The sequence below is a fragment of the Brassica oleracea genome, chromosome C8 (genome assembly GCF_000695525.1).
Source record: "Brassica oleracea var. oleracea cultivar TO1000 chromosome C8, BOL, whole genome shotgun sequence".
Classification (NCBI taxonomy): domain Eukaryota; kingdom Viridiplantae; phylum Streptophyta; class Magnoliopsida; order Brassicales; family Brassicaceae; genus Brassica; species Brassica oleracea.
Window position 1 is genome coordinate 20,707,589 of NC_027755.1, and position 23,562 is coordinate 20,731,150.

General features: G+C 35.5%; 6 protein-coding genes across 7 annotated transcripts; 3 read left to right on the top strand and 3 right to left on the bottom strand.

The window, feature by feature from the left end:
• The first annotated feature begins 1,249 nt into the window (after window positions 1–1,249).
• Window positions 1,250–3,744, top strand: LOC106312057 (methionine aminopeptidase 1B, chloroplastic). The gene is made up of 10 exons (XM_013749433.1): window positions 1,250–1,473; window positions 1,642–1,726; window positions 1,987–2,224; window positions 2,309–2,470; window positions 2,537–2,578; window positions 2,697–2,768; window positions 2,871–2,950; window positions 3,046–3,143; window positions 3,268–3,315; window positions 3,425–3,744. Exons 1-10 carry the CDS (start codon window positions 1,329–1,331, stop codon window positions 3,568–3,570), a joined length of 1,116 nt encoding a protein of 371 aa, XP_013604887.1. The 5' UTR covers window positions 1,250–1,328; the 3' UTR covers window positions 3,571–3,744.
• A 348-nt stretch (window positions 3,745–4,092) lies between these two features.
• On the top strand, window positions 4,093–5,243 carry LOC106312059 (allene oxide cyclase 4, chloroplastic). The gene is made up of 2 exons (XM_013749434.1): window positions 4,093–4,439; window positions 4,520–5,243. Exons 1-2 carry the CDS (start codon window positions 4,217–4,219, stop codon window positions 5,047–5,049), a joined length of 753 nt encoding a protein of 250 aa, XP_013604888.1. The 5' UTR covers window positions 4,093–4,216; the 3' UTR covers window positions 5,050–5,243.
• A 2,708-nt stretch (window positions 5,244–7,951) lies between these two features.
• LOC106310613 lies at window positions 7,952–9,690 on the top strand. The gene is made up of 5 exons (XM_013747841.1): window positions 7,952–8,138; window positions 8,365–8,642; window positions 8,738–8,933; window positions 9,051–9,127; window positions 9,248–9,690. The coding sequence occupies exons 1-5, from the start codon at window positions 7,997–7,999 to the stop codon at window positions 9,596–9,598; spliced, it is 1,044 nt and encodes a 347-aa protein (XP_013603295.1). The 5' UTR covers window positions 7,952–7,996; the 3' UTR covers window positions 9,599–9,690.
• Window positions 9,691–12,101: 2,411 nt separating this feature from the next.
• On the bottom strand, window positions 12,102–14,637 carry LOC106310612. Of its 2 annotated transcripts, XM_013747840.1 has the most exons (7): window positions 14,546–14,637; window positions 14,148–14,220; window positions 13,747–13,911; window positions 13,424–13,664; window positions 13,174–13,340; window positions 12,926–13,078; window positions 12,102–12,608 (listed from the first exon to the last, which is right to left on the bottom strand). In XM_013747840.1, exons 2-7 carry the CDS (start codon window positions 14,184–14,186, stop codon window positions 12,264–12,266), a joined length of 1,110 nt encoding a protein of 369 aa, XP_013603294.1. In that variant the 5' UTR covers window positions 14,187–14,220; window positions 14,546–14,637; the 3' UTR covers window positions 12,102–12,263. The 2 variants fall into 2 exon arrangements, with proteins under 2 accessions (XP_013603294.1, XP_013603293.1); XM_013747839.1 differs by lacking the exon at window positions 14,546–14,637 and having other exon boundaries at window positions 14,148–14,293.
• Window positions 14,638–15,302: 665 nt separating this feature from the next.
• LOC106308208 lies at window positions 15,303–19,366 on the bottom strand. Its single transcript, XM_013745343.1, has 3 exons — window positions 16,998–19,366; window positions 16,759–16,881; window positions 15,303–16,688 (listed from the first exon to the last, which is right to left on the bottom strand). The coding sequence occupies exons 1-3, from the start codon at window positions 17,457–17,459 to the stop codon at window positions 16,089–16,091; spliced, it is 1,185 nt and encodes a 394-aa protein (XP_013600797.1). The 5' UTR covers window positions 17,460–19,366; the 3' UTR covers window positions 15,303–16,088.
• Window positions 19,367–19,783: 417 nt separating this feature from the next.
• LOC106307516 lies at window positions 19,784–20,805 on the bottom strand. Its single transcript, XM_013744496.1, has one exon. The coding sequence runs from the start codon at window positions 20,629–20,631 to the stop codon at window positions 20,077–20,079; it is 555 nt and encodes a 184-aa protein (XP_013599950.1). The 5' UTR covers window positions 20,632–20,805; the 3' UTR covers window positions 19,784–20,076.
• Window positions 20,806–23,562: the final 2,757 nt, after the last annotated feature.

Consider the following 23,562-nt stretch of genomic DNA (forward strand, 5'->3'; position numbering starts at 1 on the left):
CTCTCTAAACTAAACCAACTATCCATTAAATCATGATTAAGAAGCTAAGCAACATAGATTACAACCAAAAACAGGAGATATGTGGGCAATACATTAAGCTTTTGAAGTAGAAACCCCCAAAGTTCATGTCTTCCAACGTGAGCTTCCTCTTAGCTTATACCTCATAAACCAAATTTTCTTTATAATATACATACATATACGAATATACAGTGAAATGTATCACATATATGTATATATATTACAATGAAACACAAGATTTGCGATCAATGTTTTCTTTTCTTGATAAAATGAAAAATATAATATATATGTGAAAATTCTAGCATATATAGATTTTTTTTTGGTTTATTAAGCGAATTGAGGCATGTAAGAGAGAAATACTGGAGATGGCGACATAAAATATGTATGAACAATTAAAATGTTCGGATCAAACTACCCGAGAATGTAGGCTTATCTTGGAGCAATTTCTTACCATTAAAGACTCATCAACCTCCACCGAAGAAGATGGAGATTTTTAAAGATGAGTACTTAATCATATGAAATTTTATTGGCTTAATTTCGTTCAGCTTTGGACTATGAATCGATAATAAACTCAGACTAATCTTACTATAAAACTCTAAATATTTGTATTATTTTTTTCCAAGAAATATCGCAACATAGGATGATGGAGATGGTGGTGAAGAGAGATGAAAGATATAATCCATCATAGTTTTGTTCGCACTGTTACCAATCACCCATTTTGTAGGATTTTTTGGCTATAGGAAGAATGTCATACATAAGAATTACTCAAACTGAAAACTGATCTTCAGTTTTGTTCTAGTTACACTATGGCTCATATTGTTTCAAAGAGATCACAATTATTCATAATTATTTCTTATATATCTACCACTTCTCTAAAATTCTATACTTTGTTTGTGAATGTATGACTTTTTTTGCCCAAAGAATAACGCTATAAATTTGTTTACTCTTGTTTACATTGGAAAATTGTCAATTAGCCTTCTTCATGACTTGAGTTAAAAATCTGCTTCAATATTTTCAAAAGCCTATCATTTGCTCAAATGTATTTTAGCTTTAAGTGAAAGCCTAGCTGAACCGACGAAGTGCATTTAATTCCAAACGTTTTGTGGTCCTGTCCATAATCTAAAGTCCCTACAGTGTAAGTAGCCCACATAGAATAGATTATAGGCCCATGGGCCTAGCCCAATAGTCTGTACTCTCAAAATAAATATCAAAAACATTTTATAACTTTTTCCAAAAGAAAATATTAAAATTTATCGACTCGGTACAGTTTTTGATTTCTCAGGGTTCGTTTTACCAGTGAAGTTGCGAAGATGGCGTCTACAGTCTTTCTATCCAGTTTCTCGCCATCGTCGTCGTTGCAACTCCGTTCTTCTTTCAACGGCGAGTACGTATCCTCCTCGAGGAGCTTCATCGGAGCAGCTCCGTTCGCTTACTCTTCTCTATCGCTGCTCTCCGGTTTGTCATTATCTTCTCACTGTTCATTGTCAGTTACTCTGTTCGTTTCGTTATAGCTTCTTCGCCGAGAGAATTGGCGATAGAAAGTAACAGTTACGTTATAGGAAGAGATTAAACTTCCAATTTGAATGTTGACAATTGAAGAGATTCGTCGTTATCTTCTTCTAGGTCAGAAGAACTCATATCCTCAGAGAAAACTCCACGTTTCCGCCAAGAAAGTTTCTGGATTAGAGGAAGCCATTAGAATCAGAAGGTATTATTAATCAACTCTCATTTCGTTTGTATCCAAAGATATTGCAAATCTTGATGGATTGCTAATATAATTGACATTTAACCACGCGTTAGTGCGTTAGTGGTCGAGTGGTAGCATGGCGTTCCAGCGTCTTTAAGCGAGCTGAGTTCGAATCCGACTACACTCAGATATCCCTAACCACCTGTGATTTAACATTCTCTTCTTCCCGGGGGGGGGGGGAGCGGTTTACCGTTTTTTGTAATATAATTGACATTTTGTAGGATGAGAGAGCTTGAGAAAACTTCAAAAGTTAGGAGAAACCCACCGTTACGACGTGGAAGAGTCTCCCCTCGTCTCCTCGTCCCTGATCACATACCAAGGCCTCCTTACGTTGAGTCTGGCGTGTTACCTGATATATCTCCTGAGTTCCAGATTCCTGGTCCTGAAGGCATTGTGAAGATGAGAGCTGCTTGCGAGCTCGCTGCTCGTGTTCTAAACTTTGCAGGAACTTTGGTTAAAGTAAGATTTTTTTTTTTTTGTTAGGCTCTCCTTGTGTGTGTATAGTGTCCTGAGTTGTTTGGTATGTGGTTTATGGTTGTGCAGCCATCTGTGACGACTAATGAAATAGACAAAGCGGTGCATGACATGATTGTTGAAGCTGGTGCTTATCCTTCGCCTCTTGGGTATGGTGGGTTCCCTAAAAGTGTGTGTACATCAGTTAACGAGTGTATGTGTCATGGGATACCGGATTCTCGACAGCTACAGGTTTGGGATTGTGCTTCAAGTCCAAGAGTTTATATGTTTACCAATAACTGTTGTTTCTTATTGTAGAGTGGGGATATAATAAACATCGATGTCACGGTTTACTTGGATGTAAGTCTTTTTAGCTTCTTTCACTTATCTGTAGACAGTTTTAGTTACAGTCTGTTTGATTCATTAAGACTTGAGACATTGAATCATATTAAAATTTGGGGATTTGAAACTGCTACAGGGTTACCATGGAGATACATCTAGAACTTTCTTCTGTGGAGAAGTAGATGAAGGTTTTAAACGACTTGTAAAGGTAGCTTTCTTTTTTCTCTCTTCATAGTGTTGTCTCTGAATTGTTCATAATAAATGTATTATGTTTAGTATGCTAATTGTTGTTTGTTTATTGTTCTGGAAGGTTACGGAGGAATGTTTGGAGAGAGGTATAGCCGTTTGTAAAGATGGAGCAAGCTTCAAGAAAATCGGCAAGCGAATAAGGTAGTAACCAATACCCATTCTTGATGGAATGAATATAACTGTGAAGATGGGTATAATTTGAGAAAACAATCTCGGTGGTTTAACGTTTCAAACAGCGAGCATGCTGAAAAGAACGGCTACAACGTGGTGGAGCGCTTTGTTGGGCATGGTGTAGGACCAGTGTTCCACTCAGAACCCTTGATTTATCATTACCGTAAGTTATATATCTTTCCTAGCAAAACTGCTCTTTTGATTGTAACACAATGTAAAACAATACTTGGATTTGTAAGTGCCAAGCATGTCGTCTTTGGTGGCTCATCTTCTATCCAAATTTGCAGGAAATGATGGGCCTGGGCAAATGGTTGAAGGACAAACTTTCACAATTGGTTAGTCAGTTTTGTTCCTCTTCCATGCCATGGTTTTCATATTTTTTTTTTTGCTTGTAATGATTATAATAATAACAACAAGTTGATGGATACAATATGGGGGTTGCAGAACCGATTCTGACGATTGGAACCACGGAATGTGTAACATGGCCAGACAACTGGACTACTCTGACAGCTGATGGTGGGGTAGCCGCACAGTGTGAGCATACAATTCTGATTACTAGAACTGGTGCTGAGATTCTTACCAAGTGCTGAATCTATTCACTTTTGTCTTTCTTTCCGTTTCCCTCTTTGTTAAATGCTGATTTCTTCAGGAGGCTCTTAATGGACAATGAAATCAAATAGAATATACCTCCATATGGTTTATGATGAATCATTTTCCATCTGTCGGTTTCTTTTTAGTTTACTTTTATTAGTTTATTTGTGGTATCTGATTTTCCTAAGCTTTTAATCGCATTTTCCACATGTTGCAGAGTTTATAGATTATATAGACTACAGCATTTCCTTTCACTGCACAATAATATACGTATCAGATATTCAGATCTGAAGATTGGGTTGACTGATATTTTTAAATGTTCCACATGTTTGGTCAGGTCTTTTATTTATCAAGCTACACTAATTCTCAATTAGTATAAAGTAGTATAAACAAGTCGTGTTTCTTCCTATTTTACGTTTTATTTGTCTTTTAGTGTTTATTTATTTTAGTTGAAGCTGACAGCCACTTTCCCAGATCTACTACGCACATGCCTCATCATCATCATTTAATATAACGATCTAATACGCACAGTACTCCAGATGAAAGCATCCTATTAAAAAAAAGAAGCTCGTCTCTATCTCTTCACCACTTCAACTTTAAAAAAAAAACAAAACAAAACCAGTTTCCTCTTTGTATCAGACAGGCATGTCTATGATCATGGCTTCCTCTGCTGCTGCTGCATCGATCTCTCTTGTAAGGAATCTCTCTCGCCATCATCAAACCCCTCTTTTGGATTACTCTAGTTCCTTCCATAATAACCTAAGGATCTCATCCAACGGTCCAGCTTTGTCCACACGATCAAGATCCACCACCTCCTCCTCCATCTTCAGAACCATGTGCAGCAGCAGCAGCGAGAACTCTAGACCCAGTAAGTAAAACAAATGAACAGATTTGAGAAAATTAAAATAGGATCTTGATTTTGACTTGGCTTTATGTTCACAATCACAGCTAAGATCCAAGAACTCAACGTGTACGAGTTCAACGAAGGCGACCGACACAGCCCCGCGGTTCTAAAACTCGGCAAGAACCCACAACAGCTTTGCATCGGCGACCTCGTCCCTTTCACTAACAAACTCTACACCGGAGACCTCAAGAAACGCGTCGGGATCACCGCAGGTCTCTGCGTTTTGATCCAGCACGTTCCTGAGAAGAAAGGCGAACGCTTCGAAGCTTCTTACAGCTTCTACTTCGGAGACTACGGTCACATTTCCGTTCAGGGACCTTACCTGACTTACGAGGACACGCTTCTCGCCATCACCGGTGGCACCGGCGTCTTCGAAGGAGCTTACGGACAGGTCAAGCTTCATCAGCTTGTGTATCCGACCAAGCTGTTCTACACTTTTTACTTGAAAGGTGTTGTCGCTGATTTGCCTGTGGAGCTCACCGGAAAACATGTTGAGCCGTCGAAGGATGTGAAGCCGGCGGCGGAAGCTCAGGCTACTCAGCTCGGGGCCACTATCCTAAACTTTACCGAATAAGTAATCATTGTGTCGTTGAACTTTCTCTTTCTCTTGGATCTTAATGGGTCTGTTTAATGGGCCTAAATAATGGGCTTTAAAATAATGAGCCGCTTTTCGTAAATCTACTGTGCGAGTCCTGTGAATCTCTTTTTTCGTCTAAATCTATTGGCGTACCATTATCTTGGAGAAAGTTGGAATGTGGCATTAAGGTCTTTGATAGTACAGTGCGACACGTTATGCTTTACTTGGGTATAATAAGAATACAGCTAATTGATATTACCGGTCTAAACTCAAAGATATTGACATATATATACACTAACTACATTTTAATATGGATACGGATAAAACGAATTCAACAAAGTCGAGATTCTTTGACATTCCAGGTTCTATGGAAAACATCAACCCGAATGGATAAAGGGATTTTTTTTTGTTTGATCGGATAGACAGAAAGAAAACTTATACATATGTGGTTATCTTTTCCCATGTATTGGCTTCTTCATGAAGAGACATTTGCTTTTTGAGTTTAGAGTCAGTCATTAATAGTCATTTCATTACAAGGGAAAATACATAGTAGTATCAGCTATCAACTATAACTAGATCATGCACGCAACTCTTTTTTTTTTGTAACTTAAAGGGTTAAATCCGGATCTATTAAAGACATACACCTAACCTACGGATGAAGGTACAGTCCACGGGTAGACCTTCTCCTCCTGGACATTCAAATGACCTGGACATTGAAATGAACCGAAAGCAGTAGCCCATATCCGTGTGGCCAGCGGGATTCGTCGTATTAGGTTTATTCCCTTAAGCGCAAGTGGACTACAACCACTCGTTTAATGCATATGCAACTTTTCTTTCCCAGTTTGTTTAAATATTTAGTACTTTACTACACAGTTTCAAAATTTATGATAGCAGTGAGGGAAAAAATCCTAATGGCCAATCATGAGTGGTGAATTATGTATGTAGTGTAATTACTAACAAAAAAATAAAAGGAATTACTATAACATGGAAAATTTACGAGCAACTGTATCCAGTACAAGATTATATGATAAACTGGTTTTATTTGATTTGTTGCATGCATATATAATATAATCCAGGATAGTTTGCTCGCATTTGTTACCAATCTTGTAAGTTTTTAATACGAATGTCATACATAAGGATTAATCAAACTGAAAACTGATCTTCAGCTTCAGATTTGTTCTAATCAAACTGTGGCTCATATTGTTTCAAAGAGATCACATACTTAGACGGGTCAAACACATCGAACTTCCGTAATTTTGTATAGAAATTTAATTAGTAACAAAAAGCTAATAATCCTTTTGAATTATCAAACCAATGGCCAGCTACTGTAATGTTGTCATGTGTAGGTAGGTACTAATATGTACTTCTTTTATTAAATGATAAATGTTGATTTTCATTTTCATATAAATTTAATATACAAAATAATATTAGTAACACATTTTAACTTTTCATTTATATATGACTTCCATTGAAATCATAGTCTGCATTCGTTGTAAAAGCTTGTCAGCATTTACGCAAGACAATACACACTCACACGTAGAGTTGGGCGTCATCACTAGTTACTTGCCTTAATCGTGTATTTGCCTCAAAAATTCAAGTATTCCTTTTTCAAGGCAAGTAACAAGTAGCAGTTTTCGTTACCAAGTCAAGTATCAAATATCATTATTATTTTTAATACTTGACTCGTTACTTGCCCTGTTACTTGCTCCATTACTTAGTATTTATTATATGATCTATAAAATACTTGTTTCATATTTATTATTTCTTTTACTTGCATTTAAGATTGAACAAAAAATACTCATTACTCTTCTTATACTTGTTAATTGTTTCGTTTTCATCTTGATTTTTAAATACTTGTCGTCATTTATTCAAGTATTAAATAGTTATAAGTGCTGAAAATTTAGCTATATAGCTTGTTATTACTTGTTACTTGTTTAGAGAAGACAATTTTGTCATCGTGAAAATTATACAATGCTTGTATATTTATATTTTTATATTTTTTTTTTATTTTTCTTCTTTATAATATGAACAAATATTTCGTTTAAAGTAATTCATATGTTACTTTAAGTAAAAAAATAAACAAAACAAACTTTATGTCTTTTTCTAAAAGAATATTATTTAGTAGGTAGTTCTTAAATACTCAGAAAAACTCGTAAATAGGTCACAAATACTCGTAAATATGTGCTCGTAAATAGCAAGTAATAGAGCGGGACAAGTAACTTGCAAGTAATTCATTTCTGATCGAGTACTCAAAATAGCAAGTACTCGTTTTTAACAAGTCAAGTACAAGTCGGAAATTTTATTTCTCATGCAAGACAAGTCAAGTAGCAAGTATAGGCAAAATAGCGAGTACTCCCCTTGTTCCCAGCCCCACTCACACGCAGAGATGAAAACTAATTAAATCTCTTACTCTAACACAAAGTTAATGTACCCATTAAGAAGTTCATAACTCACCACCCACATATTATATGCCTTAGATTCTCGACCCATATTGACTATACATAAAAAAAAAATTTGTATCCATCTCTATTATTTTGGGTTTTGACGTTTAATAAGCATCCATCTCTTATTGTGTGCACTCTTGGCAAAATTAATAAGATTACATAACCAAAAAACCCGGAATCACATTACCGAATATTCACCACTCCCTACCTACTACTAGCATAACAAGACATGTATCAAATTGGTTACGTTTCTTTTACAAACGTAAATATTTTTAAACATATCAAGGTGTAAAAATATAAAATTACGAAACACAAGATTCGTCTTCTAACGCGACGGGCCGACTTTATGTTTTTTATTCTCTCAGAAAGAGATCCTTGTGATGCTTTGTAGAGCCATATATATACATGTATTCAGATCTGCAAGTATTGATCATTCTCTCTAAACAAAAGTAAATCTCAATTAAAAGGTGGATTATTATTTTCTTCCTTTATCACCGCCAATGATTAAGAAGCTAAGCAACATGGATTACAAGCAGAAACAGGAGAGATGTGGGCAATACATCGAAGCTCTTGAAGAAGAACAACGCAAGATTCATGTCTTCCAACGTGAACTTCCTCTTTGCTTAGACCTCGTAACCCAAGGTACTTATAAATTACATACTCATACTGATATACAATGAATTGTATTTATTTATATACATACATATTACATATATATGTATTACAAAGAAATGCAAGATTTGCTATCAACCTTTTCTTTTTATTGATAAAATGAAAAACATACTATATATATATATATATATATGTAAAAAATTTACCATCTATTAAAAAACCTAAATTTTTACTTTAATTTATTTTGTTTGTTAAGCAATTGAGGCATGCAAGAGAGAGTTGTCGGGTACGGCCACAGAGAATATGTACGGACAATCAGAGTGCTCCGAGCAAACAACCGGAGAATGCAGACCTGTCTTGGAGCAATTTCTAACCATTAAAGACTCATCAACCTCCAATGAAGAAGAAGAAGAATTAGACGATGAGCACGGAAATCATGATCCTGACAATGATTCTGAGGACAAGAACATGAAATCTGATTGGCTTAAATCTGTTCAGCTCTGGAACCAACCTGACCCTCTTCTCCCAAAAGAGGTGATTATATTAGAGAATCCATATCATAATTAAACTCATTCTAATCTTTACTACAACGCTCTAAATATTTGCTATCATGTGTGTTCACTGTTCAGGAAGGAACGCAAGAGAAGATGGTGGACAGGGTGGTGAAGAAAGATGAAAGTATGAAGAAAGAAGCGATGGCTAACGGTGGAGAAAGAAGGAAGAGAGAGGCGGAGAAAGATGGAGGAAGAAAGCAGCGAAGGTGTTGGTCGTCGCAGTTGCATAGACGCTTCTTAAACGCTCTTCAACACTTAGGTGGACCTCATGGTGCGTTTTAATATTTATATACGAGTTAATTAAATTTTCTAGTGATTTAGATCAATAGTTTGGTATTAGGGTTCATAAAAGCTTAGTTGAGATGTTTATTTTGGTTCCATTTTGCAGTTGCTACGCCGAAGCAAATCAAGGAGTTAATGAAGGTTGATGGATTAACTAATGATGAAGTCAAAAGCCATTTACAGGTAAATACTTTTAAACATGTACAATTCTTTCTTTCTATAATTTGATGTATAAATCTAGGCACGTATAAAATCTATTCTACAAAAAAAACTGATGTTTATTAATTTTTTGGGATATAATAGAAATATAGACTGCATACAAGAAGACCAAGCCAAACAGTCCCTAACAACGGAAACTCTCAAACGCAACATCTCGTAGTCGTCGAGGGCATATGGGTTCCAAAATCTGACCACTCTACAGGCAGGACCACCGGAGGAGCCACCACTAGTGGCACCACCACCCGGTCCACCACCGGGATATATGGAGCAATGGCCGCACCACCACTGCCACAGTGGCCGAGCCATTCCAATTTTAGACCGTCCATTATCGTGGAAGAAAAAGGATCGGGAAGCCCAAGCGAAGAGGTGGTGGTCCGATGTAGCTCGCCAGCGATGTCTTCTTCTACCCGCAACCATTACGTCAAGAATATTTAGTTTTTTTCTTTTCCTATTCTCTCTAATGTTTTGGTTCATTTTATTATATACTATTTTGGTTTCTTCGAGTTAAAATTTGACACCGTGAGGAAAAAGAGTGTATAGAGGTTTGCACCGAAAGCAATACTATATATTTTACTCAGGAATAGTGCCATTTTAATTTTCTAGTTGATTCGAATCTTTCTTGTTCAATTCTTTTTCCAATTTTGTTGACTTGTTATATTTTTTATTTTCATTAAATTATACACAGTTTGATAAATATGTGGAAACGAAATTGTTTTGTTGTGTTGTTGTTATTACCAAAATTTTAGTATGGCGTGTTAATGGCCATGTTTCTTTTAGTAAGTAAATATTATTGTGGCTGCTGCTTGTTTTCGTTAACGCAAAATTTACGGCACTAGTTAAATTATATAAATGATCCAGAGTACATGCTCATATTAATATTTTGTGTAGTACTCCCTCTGTTCCTTAATATTACATATTTTAGGAAAAAAATTTGTTTTAAAAAGATCAATTTTTTACATTTTCAAGACATATTTTATTAACTAATTGCAAATTTCAAAAAACTTAATTGCATTTACTGAATTGTTATTGGTTTAAAATTATGAAACAAAGATAAACATAAAAAATATGCAAATTTAATGTGTTTTATTAAAATGTGTGAAAAATCTAGAATATGCAACATTAAAAAACAGAGGGAGTATATATGTATACAGCTAGTATGAACATGGCGGCAGAGTCGAGAGCAAAGGTATCTTAACAGGATATACTAAGTTTTTGTCGACCATATTATATAAAGATGCACACAATCACATGACAACAAAATTGATTTTATTATGATAACAATAAAGACCCGGAGGGGGACCTTATTGAATTGGTTGCATACTTGCATTCAAGGGACGAATATGCTCGGACCCGAAATGTATAACCTACTATAACTATAATTTTAAACTATTGTCAACAATTTTAATTTTTTTTGAAAATTGATTCTCACGTTGTTGAATATTATTACAAATATGCACGATAGCTACGATGTCCTTGTCGAAAAGTATATTCTCTGCTTCTGGTTCGGAGAAGACTTTTATTCATTGAATAGATATGGTTAGGTCACTTAATATATTTGCCTATTTGGACAGTATCTCTCAGAATCTTGAATTAATCTAAAGATTCTTTTAATCAATTGTTTATCAGCCGTACCGGTGCCATGTGGCCTTCTAAAAACCTTATGTATGTATCAGATTGATTATTGATCTGAAAAATATAAAAAGTGTAACAATATAACAAAATATAAAAAAGTGTAACAATATAACTTTTTAATAAATATATACTAAAAACCTTTTTAGGACGTTTACTAAAAACCATTATTCTCTTTTTATGCTCTATGTTTTTTTCTTTACTTTTATATTTAGATTTGTTTGAATTTACATGAAATATATATATTTCCATTTTGAGAGAAAGTTTTTTTAAAATCACGCAGAATGTCAATAAGATGGTTTCGTTTTCAAGATCGGATCAACCTGGCTAGAAATTCCATGTGCAGAATAAACAAACGAATTAGATAAGAACTTTATATATATATTGTATTGACGACAGATCCAAATGACCGGGAATCAGATTATGATTTCAGTTAAGAAACAATAATGAAGGATGGCTAAGCTTTACGCATGAGTTAATGCGACCTTTCCACAAGTTAAAGGACAAAATGGCTCTTGATACTTATTTAAAGAACAGTAGTTATCACTGAAACAAGGGAAAATACAGATAGCTAATTAATCAATCAACAAACTCCAGTGCTTTTATTGGTCTATGTCCAAACATTTTAAAAATCAAATACATGGAATATTCGAATTGACCTAATTTAAGTCGTTATCCTAAACTTGTAGGAAGAGTACAAATTTATACAGGACCTTAACTTTATATATCATCTTTTGTATACAGTAAGTACGTGCTTATCTTGTCTTAATCCTTAGCTAGCAAAATGTTTGACATTATGAAATTAATTTTGTTTTAATCCTCAGCAAAATGGTTGACATAGTGAAACTAATCTTGTTTTAATCCTCATCAAAATGGTTGACATTGTGAAATTTATCTTTGACTATGTAATAGCCTTTCGAAGATTATTCTTCCTGACTCGTAGAAACATGGAAAATTACTTTTGAAATTGTTTAAATTAATATAGTGAGATAATAAGAAATATATGCATTGTCATCATCACATGTATTATAAGAGTCATTTAAGATATATATAGTACACAGTCTTCAGACAATCTGTGTCTGTATATTATTTGAAGGTCATATTATTGGTTCTGACTTTTGAGTTCTGAAATCAGGCAAGAACGAGATCTTCCAACGAGAATAATCTTTCAACCTTTTTGTCCAAGGTTTCGGGCTTGATGGGCCAGTATGACTTTAGGCTAAACCTATCTTTAGTCCTCAATCAGATGCCCAAATACTCTCTCAGTGATCATTACTCATTACAGTCTATAGAAAGTTTGACAATATCATAAAAAAAAAAATTCTACTAATTGATCAGAGTATATAACTTAATTAGTCTATTACACAGCTTAATTTGTTCTCAATACCTCAGAAGACGAAACAAAAAATAGTAAGATACTGCACACAATTATCCCAGCCCAAAAAGATAGAGAGTATAGTTGATGAACCTTCTACTTGAACCGAAGCTCTTGTTCCCATCTTGTGGGAATGTAAGGAAAGAGTTTAACAATCGTTTCACCTTTAGGAAAAGGCAACTCTGTTTCTACTGGAATCCTCTGTAAAATGAAATCGTTTAGCTTCTCATACTTCGCCATTTTTTTGCTTACTTCGTCTCTCTCGTTCTTGAATATTGTTATCCACTTGTCTTCTTTTGACGGCATACTCCTCCTAGCCGCTGCTAATGCACGCCGGAGAACACCAACTGCTTCACCTACTCTCTCTTCGGATTCAAGCACTTCCGCTAAGTGTTTTTGGCTCTTTAGCTCGTGTAAAGCTCTCATTGCTGATACATATTCCTATATGGACATATCATCAGTCATCAGTGTTTTAAACCGGCACCAAGAGCAAGTAGATCATAAGCGGAACGATTTTTCTAAACCGATTTTTTTAATATTAGGTTTAGAAAGCGTCTAATTACCACCTAAAACATTGATCATCACCTTAATGATGGATGTGTACTTTATGTATAATATAAATAGAGATTTGCTACTCCTATAGGTTCTAATGAATATTAGAAGCAAACTAAGATCAGTATTTAGATATAACAACAAGATGAGTTTCACCAGTCGCTTCTTCTTCACGTATAGTTATATTTAAAAGATAGGGGACTTACTAGGAAGCGAGACGATAGGTCTTTACATTCTCCATTAGCTCTAGATGACAAATGAGCAGAGGCTTCAGAGAGCATTTGTGTAGTACCGTAGTGCAATTTCGACAATAGGCTTGCGCTTCTACCACTTTCTTCAGCGTTCTTTGTAGTTACAGCCTATTAAAGAAACATGTCTCACTGTTATCATCAATTTCTTCAGCTTTCTGGAGAGAAGTTTGTGCAAATTAATTAAAGTTAAGAGAATCACTGACCTGACCTTCAGCTAAACAGAGGAGACTTAAAGAAGTGCAAAGCCAAGGAGTTAGTTCTGGAAGCTTCCCTTGAGGCAAAGAAGGTAGCAATGAAGGAAGAAGATCATGAGAAAGATGATGGAAAACTCCAGATGCTTCTCGGTAAAGTGTTATTGATTTCTTGACATCTGTTGTGTAATCATTAGGAAGCAAACTTATGAATGTAGTGCATAAGACAAAAAAGAAGAAGGTGTTTTAAAGACAGACTAACCTGTGGATACTAACTCCATGGCTCTCTCACGGAGCTTAAGTGCGTAGAAGTAAATAACCATTCCAAGCTCGAACATTATGTTATCGACTTGAAAGAACTTCGGACACTTACGCTGAATCAAGGTCTGAGAGATCAAACCACTACTCCATCTTATCTTAAGACCAGAAACTTGTTTAATCTTATCAGCGTGATGTACTAAGTTGAAGAGTAAAGGAAGGTATTCTCCAAGTTTAAGGAGATCCTGAATAACAATAACAAAATCAAAACTTGAGCTACAAGAAAGAAATATTTGGTTTAGAACTACGAGTTTTTTTTTTGCTGACCTGCTCACATGAAGTAATTCCTCTGTTCATCTCTCTTGCAATAGCATCAGTGACGTTGCTGGTTCTGTTAACAGATTCCTCAACTGCTTTACGCTTGGAGCTTAAGTTTTTGACTTCTTGTAGAGTTGTTGGACCATCACATGATAACACTTTCTCCAACACAATCTATTTTTAGGTAACAATAATAAGACAAAAAAAGTTATACAATGGTATGTAACACAAAGACCCTAAAACCAGGATCAAAATCTCCATTAACTAGTGTAAGATATTCAACCATCTAAATCTCAGGATCAAACAATTATTTAACACAAAAACCCCTAAAATCAGAATGTGGACTCGGACAACGTTCAAGAGATATGATCCCACAAACATAATCAAAGGAAAATAAATAAGGATTATACCTCTTTTGTTTTAGGTTCTGGAATTAGGTATTGCATCATCGTCTTCTTCTCTTCCAGACGCTTGATTACGTAACTAGCGCACACCAGAACGAAACAAAATAAAACAAAAAATCTTCGAAACTCGAGAAGTTATTTATTGATTGGTTTATTAATACTCAACAAAAAAAAAACTATTCCTGAGAGTGTTTGGAAACTCTTTTTTTTTCAGGAGACTTCAGATTTTTTTTTTGGTTTCCTAATCCTAATGTGATTAGTCAAAGTGTGGATAACAAATAGAAGCTGAAAAGGAAATTTCTTAGAATTGAAAAACAGAGAGCGAAGTGTGCAACAACAAGGCAAGTGAAATCATCATCAAAACATTATTAATGTAAGAATCGAACTGAAAACTTCAAAACGACCTTTGATCATCAGCATATTTATTTATATGAGATTTTGAACTTTTCGAGGGTGTTTCGATCGCTTTTGTAGGTCAATATTTCTGTAATTTGGTTCTTCGTTTCCTTTTTCGACAAGGGTTTGACTTTTGATGAATTAGTCTTCGACTTTAAATAAAGAAAAAAAGAAAGAAAGGGCTTACATAAGCCCATGGGCTTGAAGCAGACGACCCAATAAGTTGGACTAATTTAAGAGTATTCGGACTATTACTAGTTTAATTACCGAAATCCGTAATTATATGTCTCTTTTATTTACAAAACGGCATCCACTCTTTCTAACAAACACAGTAACACATCTCTAAAGACATATAAGTTATTTATTGTTCATTCTCAAATTTTATAAGAACAGTTTTTGTTTTTTTTTCAAAAAAAAAAAAAAAAGAACAGTTTTTGTTATATAATTCTATAAATTCAAAAAAAAAGAATTAATCATGTAAAAACGTTCTTTATAAATAGCATAATTTCTTAAAGATGAAGAAGAAATTCAAATATTTTCATTCACATTTTTGTCCTATATCGTTTATATCGTTTAGACTCATAGTATTTCTAGTATAAAGAAATTCTTTTTTTTTCAATATAGAATCAAAGACCGGAAAAAAGTGCTCAATTGTTGCAACCTGGATACTGTAACAAGGCCCGACCCAGTTCTATTTGGCACCTAAAGTCCAAAATCTATAAACTTATTTATAAAAAAAATGTGGATAAATATGTAAGAACAGAAAGTTGAACGAATATCCATAAATTACAAGCAATGGCTCAAACCACTGCATCACTATGAATTTTTACAAATTTTCTGCCTCTAAAATAGATAACATATTTTGCCGCCTAAAACAAGAGCTTTACTCGTTTAGCTCAGGGCCCGAACCTGACTCTGACAGATAACTCACCCAAAGGTACTAAGGAATTTAAGGTGCAAAACCCGGACTCGATAGTCTAGTGGTATCTACCCCTTGGGGAGGTCAGCTGTTCGATTCGCAGGGCGGAGAGGCGTGCCCAGGGCCCTAACCGGTACAGGCAAAGGCTGGCGCCGGGCCTAGGTGGTGGGCTGGCCGAAGGTTGGCCAACACCTGGTTAAACAAAAAAAAAAAAAAAAAAAAATTAAGGTGCAAAATTATACATCTTCACAAGTTTCCTCTTTCAAACTACATTAACTAAGCGGTAATGTTTGAATAATGTGACTTGGTAGGAGGAGCTTGGAGTTGAATATGATGAATATGTCGGTCTAAGTCTTCAGGCTTATTCTGACCTCATCCAACATGGTAAAAAAGAGGGGGCATGGGCCAGTAATTTCCAGGCGATTTCTTAGAAATTTCTCTCACGGGTCAATTTCATTCTAAAAACTTTTCATGAATATAGAAAACATACGCAACTTTTCAACGTTATTGAAATCTTATATCCATTAAAAGAACAATATTCTTACACCCTTGACCAAGAAAAGAAAACACAGAAAAATATTATACAAAACTCAGTCATCAAAGATGCACCTGATTAACAAAACTTAAACTTCTTAGTATCCACGTACCTGTCTTGTCCGGACTGAAACCGGACCCTTCAAACCAACTTTACGCATAAAAGGATCTCCAACCGAGTGAACCGTGTGGTCCACATGTCCTGTATCTCTATTTGGAAGATCCATAACATGTTGCTTCTCTTTAACATTAGTAGTAGTATTGGGCTTAGTAGTATATTGGATTTCTTCCTCACTATCATAGATTACAACATCCTTCTCCAACAACTTCACAGGGTCTTCTCTAAACGACATCACTGGGACATCCTCAATAATTTCATCTGAATCCGACATAGACCTCTTGGATTCTGACCTCAAATCAACCTCACCTCCTCTAAAATCATCAGCATTACCTTCTTGTTCTGATATCTTGTTTTCAGAACCACTAAATGAATTTCCCCCAGCACGCGGAGAAAACTGAGAAAGCTCCACAGCAGCTCGTGCAGCATCTGCTGCATGAGCCGCTGACTCAAACGCTGCTTGTGCAGCATCAGCCACATCTTTGTACTTCTTCTTTCCTCTCTTTACCGAATCAGATAACTCATATCCTTCTCCATCCTCACTTGTTAACTTAGCCTTAGGAACATCTGACGATTTTATCTGCATAGATCATAAAATTTGATTAGAAACATAACTTTCACTCTGTTTTCGTTTGTGGTTAATTACATACCTCAGTGGATGTAGAAGAAGCTTCTTCTAGTTTCAGAACGATGTTGTTCTCTGCAGCTATCTCCTTCAGAACCTTCATTCTAACCTCTCTCGGTGGATGTCTTGTCGACAACTTCTGAATTATCTATAGTAGTAATAAACATAAATACAATAAAATATGTAAGTATATTGTTCTGTATTTATAGATATGTAACGTGCTGAATACGTTATTGGGTTAAATGCAAAATCAAAGTTGCTTACTGTGGGATTAACTCCACAATTACTGCGCAACTCAATGGACCGAGCAGCCATATCTTTGCCAAAACGCGAGATCAAAACGTTGCGAATCTCTTGAAGCTCAGGAAACTCTCCGATCCTAGAAGCTGCAAAGAGCAAGCCGGAAACAGCTTCAAGAATCTCATCAGGGCAATCCCTGTTGTGTTCGAAGAGGTGCACACGGTCGATCAAGAGAGTGAAGTAGCCGTGGATGAAGAAGAGGACGTCGAGGGTGTTTTGGTCTTTTATCACTTGGTCGACTCTGTGGTAAGCGTTCTCGTGGTGGCCGAGTTTAAGAAGCTCGGTGACGTCAGAGGTGGCTTGGGAACATCTAACTTGACGTTGGTTCTTGAGGATAGAGAGCCTCGTGAGAGCTAAGTTGAGGAGAGACTTGAACTTGTTGGTTTTGAAACTCCGACCAAGCAAAGCGTCAAGCTTCTTCCCCATTTGCTCTGCTACAAGCTGTAAAGGAGAGAGACCGAGAGAGAATAGGTTTGTGTGATCTTCCGTTTGAATGTGAATTATAATAAGGAAGAAAAGAGAAGACGCGTTACGTCGTAAGACGACTTCTTAGCGACGAAGTTTTCCTCTAGGTTGAAAAAACGACCTGAAGATAAAGTTGCGTGCGAAACGATAAAAGACAATAGTGACCGCTATTGAAGTTTCTTATTAATACTATTGAATAAGAGTTGTTAGACAATGTTGGAAGTATTACTCAGAAATAATATTTTGCCCATTTAAATTCTTGTTCTTCAGTTATTTTCAGTAAACTTCTAATAAATGGAAAAAGAATAACCTAAAAGTTTCAGCACAACAATACGAATACAATTGTACTTACACTCGTATGATTGAGTAGATAAATTGTCACTGATACCAGTATATCCACATCTGAACCCGCCATAACTTGTACCACTCTCAAAACATCAAATGGTGAAAAATTCAGGTTCTACACATCTCCCAAATCAGAATTCCCATAACGCAAGTTATGGTACGTATAATGTGGAATGATACATTCCGATGAGGACGGTCGTGTCTGTATTAGTTTTTAAAAAACTGTTATAAATATACATTTGGATAGAAAAAACGTATAAAAGAGTCTATTTTGGTCAGTACTATGCATTGTAAATCACATTTCAATAGTTCCAACTTTTATGGTTTTATCACTCTGTTTGTAGCTTTGTACTTTAGAAACTGTAAACGAAACATGTTTCGCATTACAATTTACAAAAGTTATGAAATAGACACAAGACAACTCTCACTGTTACGGGTTTTAATATTGCAATTTATTTAAGACTGATAGGTCATATATAGGTTGTTTGAACTGTAAAGGCACTATTAACCTTTTTGCCCATGAGAGATCAGCCATTAGAAAACACAAGATTCCTCTTTATTAGGTTTGACAACAAATTATACAGCAAAAAATGAAAGCCTTAGACTTCTACAACTCATCTCAACGGAACTTTCCACATCATAAACATTTTCTTAATAATGATAGTAATGTTGTTATCATGATTAAGAGAGGCTTTTACTTCTGTTAGGTAGGAAAAACATGTAAAGAGTTGTTCAATTACAAACTCCATGGCTTTTCACACAAAAAAAACTTCGAGACTATTAAATCTTCCACTAATCTCAATTATCTCATGACACTCACGTAAATCAAACATGTTTTAAATGTTTTGTAACTCTAGATATGGAAAACAAGCATCTAGTGCTACCCCTTTTTTTTTTTGGTACATATACAAGTCGTCCCTCAAACTCGATGTACATCTAAATGATATTACGTATACTACCCACCTGCCAAACATTAGTGGACAAAAACTTGCATCATTGTTCCCTATCTCTAACAAACAGACATCTCCAAAGTCATCTCCTACATATGTATCAAACCCAACCATCATTCATTCGTTTCGCAACCGCTCAAAAAGACAGAAATCAAGACGAAGGCCTCGTGGTGGTTATTTGTAGTGGTCGTTCATTTTGGGCCTTTTGGGCTATATACTAGATGATTCATGGGCTATTTTTCGCCTTTGTCAGAAAAATAAATCAGGTTTGTCATCAGATGTTAAAGAATCAGCCAAAATTAACAGAGAGAATTTTTATACTAACATTTTCCACTGTCTTAAAAATCGGCCGCTGCGAGTTAGTTTTCAGTTCCGATTTATGCCAAATCGATTTAAAAAATTGGATATCCGATTTTTTCTGCCTAAACCGATTAATCTATTCTTTTTTATATTATTATTCTATTTTTATTTTCTTTTTAATAATATTTTTATTTATTTGTTTGATCTAAAATTTTATAAATATCATTCATCTTCATAATTTAGATGAAAATTATACTATACTCCCTCTATTTTTAAAAGATATATATTCTAGACTTTTCACATATATTAAAAAAATTCATTAAATATGCATTGTTTTTTGTGAATAACAATTTTTCATAATTTTAGCCAATAGAAATTCAATAAACACCATTAATTTTTTTTAAACTTATAATTTTTCATAAAATCATACATTGAAAAGGTAAAAAATGTATCTTTATGAAACAAATTTTTTTTCAGAACATACATCTTTTAGAAACGGAAGAAGTATTAAGTTTATATATTCTATTTATGTGTTTTATACAATCTTAAACATGAAAATGTATTAATATTATATGATTAACATGTTTTATAACATAATAAACAATCTAAAAATTTTACTCCGCATAATTTCCGATTAATCCCCAATTCTTTTTTAAGCGATAGGTCCATCCCAACTATCCGCCTAGGGCGTTCCCGAACGAGGACATTTTCACATTAACAAAAACTATTCAAAGAGAGAAGATAATTAAAGGTCTGGGAGGAACAAACGAATTCGCACACATACTAATCTAGAAAGTTACACCCACTAACAAAATATTTAACTTTCCTAATAACAAAATATTTAAATTTCCTAATCCTCATAATTAATAATCCATAGAAATTAACCACCATCTACCGTAGGGTAGGGGTAAAAAACGGCAGGGAAGCCAAACGCTTTACAAACGGCATCGTTTTTAATTTCCTACCTAAGAAAAACGTTCGTTTTATTCCGCCGGTAAAGACTCCGGCCGCCACGAGAATAGATCGCCGGAATCAAAACATTCGCCGGAAAAATCAAACAGCCCCTCAACGGTGACGTAATCTCCACCATCTCCGACGCCGGAACCGAAATCTAAAGAGCCGTAATCCGGCACGTGATCCTCGAACCCCCATAACTCGTCGATTCCCGACGAATCCGACGACGCTCGTACCAAATCCGCCACCGTCTCCGTCGTCTCCACCTCCTCCACCACGGAAACCGGTGGAGGCGGCGGTGGCAGCCCGAGCTCATCGTCCGAAGCCTCTAGAAGGTAACCGAGATCCGGCTGAGTCTCGCCGCGGGGCTGCGCCGAAGATAACTCGTCCTCGAAACTCTTCATAACCGAGTCGAGATCTTGACTCACCGGTTCGGGATCCGAGTCATCGAAAACGTCGAATAAATCATCTCTCAGCCTCTTGACCTCCGGTGAGTCGAGAACCGCGCCGTCAGACTCGTCCCTGACTCGCTTTTTATCGGTTGGCTCAGCTGAGTCAGTCCGAGTTAGCGTCTCCTCCGCCATAGAATATCAGTTACGTTTTTTTTTTTGTTCGCTGAAACTTTTTTTTGCTTAGTGGCAGTATCGAAATTAGTGGGAGATAGAGGTGCAGGATGGGAAAGAAGGGAACACGAGAATTTATAGTAGGAGACGAGAGAGAGGAAGATTAAAAAAACGTAAAGAGAGACGCGTGAGATGTGACGGATTGTTAGGCGCGTGGGAGAGCGAATCCTTTTCTACAAGGGATTTTTCACAACCTCAAAACATTACTTAGCTCCTAACAACTTTGCTAGCCCCCTTTTTCTTTCTTTTTCTTTTCTTTTCATATTTTATTTCTTTTTTTTATTTCTTTTTTTTTTTTTTAGTCTTTTCTGGTTTCTTATCTTTTTATTAGTTCTAAAGATATTTTTTTTGAAAACTTCCATATGTCACTTTCTAATTTTCAAAGTATTATTAATCGGATTGAATTCGCACTTGAGGTCCGGTCACGTTCCAGTGCACATGCCCAGTCAATTATGCCCTCTGGATATTTCTTTTTTTAACATGCCTTCTTGATTTTTCAAACTAATTTTCTAATAAAAATCTCAAACTTTTAATGTTTGAACTTTTACATTATTTTTTCTGTATATGCAATTTTCTTAAAGTATACCAATAGATTTCAAAACATATGTTTCTGGTATGCTCTGTCAACTTCTTTTATTTTACTCTTATTCATTCATTACATGCGTGTTTGCTTGTTAGGTGAGCGAGCTAGATCCATTATGCAACCACTCTGCATATGCATCCCTTGAGTGTTTTTATTTCAAGCTGTGGAAGTATTTCACAAGACTGTAAATACGAAATACATGTTAGATCAAATTGTTTTACCTAATATAGCGGTTGTAGACTTTGGGTGGTCCGTGAGCACCATTGGGCATATTGATTCAACTTCATCTACTATGGACCTATGGTACAGTTCACAGTTTAAACTGACAGAACCAAAAAAAAAAGACAGAAAAGAATGGATCATGTATATATATAGTGTGATTCAAGCTTTTGTCTATTGTTTATGTTAATCCACTAGTATAAGTCGAGTTATGTGAAAGCATTTTTGTATGGAAGATTTAGCTTCGCGTATGACATATATCTATGTCTGAAATCATATTTTGAGTATCTACACGTAAACGTAATAGATTTTTTTTGGCACAGATGCTTTACGAGATTTTTACTTTCTAAGATACATTATGACTTATGAATTACACATATAGACACATTCCAAGGCACTTTATGGATGTGTATTGTCCTTCATGCCCTCAAACTAAACCAACTATCTCATCTAATTAATTAAAAGACTATTTCTTATTATTGAAAAATCACGAGTCACATATTTTCTCTCCATTCTCGATTTCAAAACTCAGATCCACTTTCTCTTTCCCAAATTTTCAACCCTAATTTCGAATCTCTCCCATTCTTCCTTCATCGTTCGTCGAAGCACACCATGAACCCAGATTTTTCGATGCTTGTTTTGTTTCCATGATTCCCTCTCCAGCTTTCTACCCAGGCCATCTTCCTCCGCTTCCCGATAATTATTAGAAAACCCTTTTAATATCTTCAACAAACCATGACGAAATCGAAGCCAAATAAGAAAGAGAATAAATCCAAGACTTCTGAGGAACCAACCCATCGCAAACCGCAGCAGGAGGTTTTGTTCTTCCTCAGTTTCTTTTATTTTCCGAAAGCATGGTTTTGTATATCGGTTTGATCAATCCATGTCATCGCCAGTGATCCATAGGCTTAGTTTGCAGCTATAGACAATCGCCACTGATTTCCAGAGAATCTCCAAGATCCACGATCGTGTCTTCGTAGGCGTTTCTGGTCTTGCCACCGATGTCCAAACACTGTAAGAAAATTCAAGATGTTTTATTTGCTTCATCTCTTTGAATATGCTCCAAAAGGCATGGTCTTTGTGACCTCTTCTATAGAGTCAAAACTAGTTCTGTGAGATTGTTATTGGTAATCTATTCCTTTTGTGTTCACTGGTATATTTTTGTATGTTGGTATTCTTAACTTATGTTGCAGGGATACACTTAGTAAAGTTAAGATTTCATAAAAACCCATATTGGCCCTCTAGCTCTTGATTTGGAGCTTTTATCTGTAAAATTTTGGTTTGATCGATTGTGTCCATGTCCACGTTTTATATACATCCATGTCCACATTTTTACTCTGTCAATAAACACTTAGTCGATTAATTTGTTTTTTTTTCTGGATCATTCTAAAATTCAACAACCTAGGTAGATAAAGGTTGTTCAGGTGCAAAGTACGCTTGTTGTTTAATGTGTCAAAGTTTGAGTCTTCGTCGGAGAATTTTAGGTTTAGAACTAAAAGATTAAAACTTTGGTCTGAACATCTTTTCATCTTTTCTGGGTTTTTGTTTGGAGGTTAGAGTGGTGGAACGACTTTTTCTGTTCTGAAGAGAACATGGGCGGTGGTTACTGGTGGCTGGAGTTGTCTTGGTGTCTAGACGGACATGGCTCCTTTCATCCAAACCCGAGTGAACTTGGAAGGCTCTGCTCGTTCGAAGACGTGAACTCCCTGCTCTTTATCTTCAAATGCTTTGAAAGCACTCTCTAGGAATAAAGATATTGAAAAGTGAACTCCCAAAAACCATTTAAATGCTTCGAAAGGTACAACTTTTGGATAATCTTCAAGTTCTAGCGACTCCACTGTGTTTGTAGTTGTATTTTCTATTGTATCCACAAATCAAACATGTATTTTTTGCATTCACAAATCAAAATTTATTTTTCCGTGTACAAAATTTTTTTTGGATCAAACTCCTTGTACACAAAAAAAACTTCATACATATAAATTGTAGGTTTGGAAAAGGCTAAAAAAATAAATGGATTGATAAAACTCTTAAAATGTTTGATATGAACTCGTCCACAAAAAAAGAATATGAAACATTATTTTAAAATTTTA